This window comes from Phodopus roborovskii, unplaced genomic scaffold (assembly GCF_943737965.1).
Source record: "Phodopus roborovskii unplaced genomic scaffold, PHOROB, whole genome shotgun sequence".
Classification (NCBI taxonomy): Eukaryota; Metazoa; Chordata; class Mammalia; order Rodentia; family Cricetidae; genus Phodopus; species Phodopus roborovskii.
Genome location: NW_026125295.1, coordinates 9,736,090 through 9,742,833, shown reverse-complemented (window position 1 = coordinate 9,742,833; position 6,744 = coordinate 9,736,090). Strand labels below are relative to the sequence as shown.

At 44.2% G+C, this 6,744-nt stretch overlaps 1 protein-coding gene across 1 annotated transcript; it reads left to right on the top strand.

Moving 5' to 3' along the window:
• The first annotated feature begins 857 nt into the window (after nucleotides 1-857).
• On the top strand, nucleotides 858-5,160 carry Higd1a (HIG1 hypoxia inducible domain family member 1A). The gene is made up of 3 exons (XM_051202769.1): nucleotides 858-997; nucleotides 3,382-3,516; nucleotides 4,063-5,160. The coding sequence occupies exons 1-3, from the start codon at nucleotides 901-903 to the stop codon at nucleotides 4,110-4,112; spliced, it is 282 nt and encodes a 93-aa protein (XP_051058726.1). The 5' UTR covers nucleotides 858-900; the 3' UTR covers nucleotides 4,113-5,160.
• The last annotated feature ends 1,584 nt before the right edge of the window (nucleotides 5,161-6,744 follow it).

The following is a 6,744-nucleotide window of genomic DNA, read 5'->3' as shown; positions in this document are numbered from 1 at the left end:
CATAGATGTCCATTAAGAAGGCCCCGAAAGAGTTGTTTTCTGTTGTAATGATACTAACAATAATAATCTCAGATTAGAGAGGGGGGGGGCACAGCGGGCAGACTGGCGCACACCTTTAGTCCCAGCACTCAGGAAGCGGAGGCAGGTGGATCTCTTGAGTTCCAGGACAGCCAGGGACAATCAAAAAAATCCAAGAGCTATGCAATTGAACATGAAAGCATAAACTGTAAGAAGCTATTTCTAGCAGCATTTGCTAAAATTACTTTTTTGTCTCAAAAAGGAATAAAGAATAAACTAGGTAAGAATTTTGTCTATAACTGCACTCTTTTCCCAAAAGGCAATAACCATTAATTAGTGTAACAGACTGGAAACTATTCAGAGGTGAAAACTAAAGCCAGGTAGCATGTGGGAGCCAGCAAGTCAGCAGTTGAGAGCCCTAAAAGACCACTCTAAAAATGCTTAGTAGGGGCAGTGGCTCAGTGCTGAGGACCAGAGTTCAGTTCCCAGCTCCTGTGTTGAATGGCTCCAGGAATCCAATACCTTCTGGCTGCCTCCGACACCTGCAAGCAGACACGCGCGCGTGCGCACACACACACACACACACTCACAGATACACATACACACAGAGAGAGACACCTACACATAATCTTTAAAAATAATATTGCTGTTCTTCACAATATGTTAAATAAAAATTGCTATATGGGAGAAAAGGCAAAATGATGGGGTAATAAATGTACACAGTTCTCTTTAGTTGTGAAAGTTTATCTAACATTGTTTTTTTCAAGTTCACAGCAGATACCATGGAAACTAGGCATAGTGGTTCTAGATAATAATATTCTATATGCTTTTAATTACAGAGCCTCAAAAAATTCTTTCAGGAAGACTCTTCAAGAAGTCACAATGTCAACCAACACAGACCTTTCTCTTTCTTCGTATGATGAAGGTCAGGGATCTAAGCTCATTCGGAAAGCTAAGGAGACCCCGTTTGTCCCCATTGGTAAGTGGCTGACATTCTGATGATTAGTCTGCTTTGAGCTCAAAGTAGGGGAAGGATGATAAATTGAGTAGATCCTGAAATACCTTTTTTCTTCTTTTGTTGAAGTGTGGTAAGGTCATCATCACAAAAGCGTACGTGCTCAGATTTGTGTGGCCGGCTCCTAGTTCAGGGACTCATACTGTGTGGGATTCCAGGACCAACCCTGACTCCGAGATTTGTGAGGGCTCAAGACAGAAACACTGTAATCATAGCACTGCAGGGGTAGAGGTGAAAGTTAACGAAAATGTCTGCAGTGAAGTCCAGGGGAAGCCAAGGATAAGTTGGCAGGCTTCTCCTCCTAGAAGACATTGCTTTCTGCGCTGTGCTGTGTGGCGGCTACAAGGGACGGCTACTGAACCCTGCCGCTTACATTGTACTGCGGTCAGTCACAGAGGCATGCAGTGTCCATGCCGGCCTCGCAGCTCATGGAACAGCGATAGAATCAGTGGAAATTCCAAATCAGTGAACTGGAATACTTTCTTCATTTAAAGCGGACACAAATTATATTCAGGGTTAAAATACCAGAAAACTCCCTTTAAGTGGAGCAGGTCTGGGGTCCATGTGAACACGGCTGTTGTTGCCTGGAGACCCTGACACTTGCATAGGGCAGGAAAGGGGCCGTGTACATACTTCAGGAAGAAACTCTGTTGGTCTGCCCAGGGAATACAAGAAAATCAAATGAGAAACAGCAAGGCCAGTTAGAGAAACAATTACTGTCCTAGTTACACAGCTGTTGCTGTGATAAAATCCATCACCAAGAGCATGGACAGGAAGAAAGAAAAGCCATATATCTGTCTTAAGCTTCCAGGTGGCCGTCATCACTGAGGGACGGCAGGGTCAGCAGGGACAGCAGGGCAGGGACCTGACGCAGAAACTCTGAAGGGAGTCAGCTTGCTGGCTCGCTCCCAGGCTCATGTTCAGCCAGCTACTATGTAGTCCAGCACCACCCACAGTGGACTGTGCCCTCCCACTGTCAATCAAAACAGTGTCTCACGGGCATGGCCACAGGTCAGCCTGATCTGGGCAGTACGCGAATTCAGACTCCCTCACTTGACTCTAGAACAGTGATTCTCAACCCCTTCAGGGGTCAAGCGGCCCTTTCACAGTGATCACCCAAGACCATCAGAAAACACATATTACAGTTCATAACAGTAGCAAAGTTACAGTCATGAAGCAGCAATGAAAATAATTTTATGGTTGGGGTCAGCACACATGAGGAACTGAATTAAAGGGTTGCAGCCTCAGGGAGGTTGAGAACCACCGTTATGGAATGTCATATTCATGCTAAAGCCAAGTAGGACAGTTACTTCATTGGCACATCAGAAGGCATCTAGGGGGAAGCCTAGGCATGTCTAAGACCCAGAGAGGTAAAACAGAATTATCTGGAAGGCCACCAGTTGTAGACCTGCAGACTGATAGGTGTCCCACTCAAATTCCCATCCTCAGTTCTCCTGTACATTACTTTCTGGTTTGCGTCTGACAGATGATTTACTCTAAGGAGTACTGGGTTGTTGTTGTTTTCCTTTTCAGTGCTAATACAGTTACTTCCTAATTTCTTTCTTTCTGTTTTAACGTCCAAGCCCTAATCTCTTTACTAGGGTAATCTCTTTAGTTTTCATGTGTCGCCCACTTTATATTGATTGATAGGCCTCAGCTTTAGGTTATGTATGTGTCACCCACTTTATATTGATGAGCAGGTTTCAGTTTTAGGTTATGAGTCTATAGGAATTAGTTTTCTGAAACTCAGTTTTCTTTGTGACCTAACACATGATTGACTTTTATCATAACTTCCTAGACATTTGAGAGGATGTATGGTCTATTTTAAATGAAAATTTCATTTCTTTATTACTGCATATGTGTACATGTGCCAGAGTGAACTTCAGGAGGCTGCCTCTTCCCACCCAGTCACTGCCCCCCTCGAGTTCTCAAATCTGTCTACTTATTCCTTAGCAGGGCACTGTGGCTTAGAACCCAGCACTTGGAATGTAGGGGCAGGAGGATGGGTTCAAGGTCATCTTCTGTTCATAAGAAATTTGAGGCCAGCCTGGGATACATGGGAGCCTTCACAGGGGTTTGGGAGAGAAACCCCCATGCTTGATAGGTGGAATTCAAGCCACACAGTTACATACTCTTCCAAAAGAACCAGAGACCCAAGAAAAAGATCCTTTCTAGATTTGCTGCTGTTTGCTATGAATTCTAGATTTGGGCTTATGAAAAAGAATTGAAAGCTGTGTGTTAGTTAATGATCTGATAAGTATCCTTACAAACTAGCAGAAAGTATGTTGGTTAATGGTGAGATTGTGCCTCTTCCAAGCATCTAACACGATTGTGACTTCGTTTTGTAGGAATGGCAGGGTTTGCAGCAATTGTTGCCTACGGGTTGTACAGACTGAAAAACAGGGGCAACACAAAGATGTCCATTCACTTGATCCACATGCGTGTGGCAGCCCAGGGCTTTGTTGTCGGAGCCATGACTCTGGGTGAGTTCCAACGGGACATCTTCAAACATGTGCTTCATTGATGCTTTTCTTTATTTACCACCCAAACTGAGTCCTTCTTTCCTGGTCTTGAAGCAGCTTGAAAATACCTTTTTCTCATTTTCTTGTGAAAGAATAATTAGTTAGTTAGAGCAGTGATAATTTTACCTACTATGACAGATAAACCCTTAATAGAATTTCATTACCATCTGAGTATAGGTTGGTAGTAACAGTTTTCTGAGAAGAATGTGATTCTATATTGAGATTGGGAAAGTAGAAAATATTTTACTGGCATCATGACTTAGTGACTTTATCTGCTATTATGTAGTGGGTATTTTTAAAATTGACAGGCACATACTGGTTGTTCATTAAAACCTTGTGACACAGTGAGCTGACACAGTGGCCCTACCCCGCTGGGGAAGCTAAAGGCTTTTAGGGTTGGATGTGAGGAGTGTGCGCTTCTGGTGCCCTTGTAGCTGTCCTGTGCACTATTGTGTTTTTTCTGAGTGCTGAAGGAGCCGTTTTAACGTTTCTCTTCTTTCTTTTTAGGTATGGGCTATTCCATGTATAAGGAATTCTGGGCCAAGCCTAAGCCTTAGAAGACGAGCTGCTGCCTTGGTCTGGGAGGTGCTTGCTTTAGTTAGACGTCTCATATTGAGGTTACATGTTTGTGTCTACAATAAATAACATGGGTTTAGACAATAACACAGTATTGTATATTGGCTCACTTTCTTGCCAGCTTGATTTACCCAGTGACCAAATTGTTGGTGACTAGTTCACTAACTCGGTCACTGGGGGCAGTCAGGTTAACACAGAAGAAATCTGTCCCCTGGATGTAGCTGGCAACAGTGTTCTCCTTGCACCCTTATGATGCGAGTTTTAAGGAGGACGGTGGACAGTCCAGACACACAGTGTGCTGCAGGGCTGGCCTTGCTTTGGAAGATGTTGGTGAAGAATTCATTTAGCTTTTTTTGTCTGCCTGTAGGCTGGCTTTAGAACTTAAGGTTTTAAGGTTTATTTATTGGCTTCTGAAAACACTTTCCAAAGAATGCATGAAAAATAATTAACTTATAAGCTCCCCTACAACTGAGGGAGGGCAGGGTGTGTGTGTGTGTGTGTGTGTGTGTGTGTGTGTGTGTGTGTGCAACCAGGAAAGCTGATGAGAGCTGTAGAGTTTATTCGGATCATACTTACACACAGAGTAATTATGGGTTCCAGTTTAGCTCTTTTATAATTGCAAAGTTATATTTTTGCTGCTTTTTAATAGGATAGTTCTTCAACATCATATTGAAATGGAGGTATTTTTGTTTCTTTTTTGTGATGCTGGGTATTAATGCAGGGCCTCATGTAAGCTAAGCAATTGCCATTACCACTGAGCTATAGCCCAGCAGAAGTAGGTACTCTAAATGGTGGTACAAACGTGATAAAGAAAATACACAGCTTACTGTGGACAGTGTGTCTTACTTTCCCTGTAAGAATCATAACTACCAAAGTGCCATAAATGAGAGAATGGTGGGTACGCTGTTTTTACACACAGACTTGGATATGCAGAATGCTTGGTGCACTGTAAAATCCCCAGTTCAACAGGAACTTACATTCCACAGTGACAACATGGCATGTGTGTTGTTATTAAAATAAGTGAACACATTGGATGTCTTGTATTTATTTCAGCATAGAGAAAAAGTAAAAAAATTCCCTGGGCAACACTGATTAGAGAACAGAATGTCTGCTCCTGTGGTGGGGGAGAGGCAGTCAAAGGCCATCTACAGCTAAGAGCAATGGCTGGCATCTGCTGGGCACTCGCTGCGTGCCCCACACTGCTGAGAAATTCTGTTTTCATTATGCATAGATGTGGGCATATATTGGGTGTGTGCAGGCGCCCTCAGAGGCTGGAGTATCCCTGGGGCTGGATCTGAATTTGGGTTCTCTACAAGAGCAATGCTTGCTCTTAACCATTGAGCCATCTCTCCAACCCTCTCCCTTTTATCACTCCTGTGGGGAGGGGGCAGTCGCAGGACAATTTGGGGAGTTAGTTCTCACAGGTTCACAGTCTTGGTAGCAAGCACGTTTACCTGCTGAGCCATGTTGCTGGCTTACACGTGTAATATTGTTAAATTAATGTGCAGACAGGTCTGTGTCACATGAGCCTGGGAGGCAGGCAGTTAACAGGACTGACTTAGCTTTTTATTGTTCTAGTTTAGGATGGTTGGAATTGTGCCTTTAGAAGAAACCAGGACAGGATAATAGCATGATAGGTGTGGACAGATGTAAGGATTTGATGTGGTGGCCTCTGTGAGGTTGGAGTGGCAGCAGTGGCCATATCTAGTAAGATTAGACTGTACCCTGCATGTCCTAATCAGGGATTGTGTGATCTGGACCCAGCCACTACATGATAGGAGAGCACGGCTAGCTTCGGTTCTGTGGTCATGTCTGGCTGCTGGAACAAGTTTCAGAAAGTTCTCTGGTTTGTTTCCGGTTTTGTTTTTGACTTCCTGCTTTAGTGATGTTCTCCATTTTGAGAATTGGCTGTTGAGTAACACCTGGACTCATGGCTCTGCCACTGTGAGCCTGATAGCTGTGTCTTCCTCATCTAAAGTGGGGACCCTGGAGGGCGGGGCCTGCCTAGCGTGCTACACTTTCTTCAGTCAGTACATCACTGCTGTTACGACCACTGAGTATAGGGCTTAACGTCTGGGTCTAAAGATCACACCTAAACATGGCTGCCAGTAGAAGCATCTGGAGCGACTGGCTGGTGCAGAGCTCAAGGCTGAGACTGGACGTCTTTCCCCAGAGACAGCTTTCTTGGCGAGAATCCTCACCCAGTGTTGGGTACTGATGGAGTGTGGAGTGATTGCTTCAGGCCTTTCTTCTCCATTAACTGTCAGGGCACAACGATCTTTTACATCCAAAGCACTTGGTATCAGTTTCTGGCTCAGTTAATGTTTGTTGAATCCATTAGAGTAAGTCTTGGGGTTCTTGCATTTATCAGGTTTCAGCTGGTCCTTGATCCACGTGTGTGGATTCATCCAGCCACACAGATGTGAAATATTTTATTTTTGTGTCAGTACTGAGCATGTGTGGATTTCCTTTTCCTGTGCGGCTCCTAGGAGTGTGGTGTAACAACTATTACATGTTGTCCTCTTGCGTTAGACAGTGTGAGGGACATGGAGAAACTGGAAGGCTGTGGAGAATGTGCACAGCTCATGAGCAAACCCCTCACTGTTGTTTGAG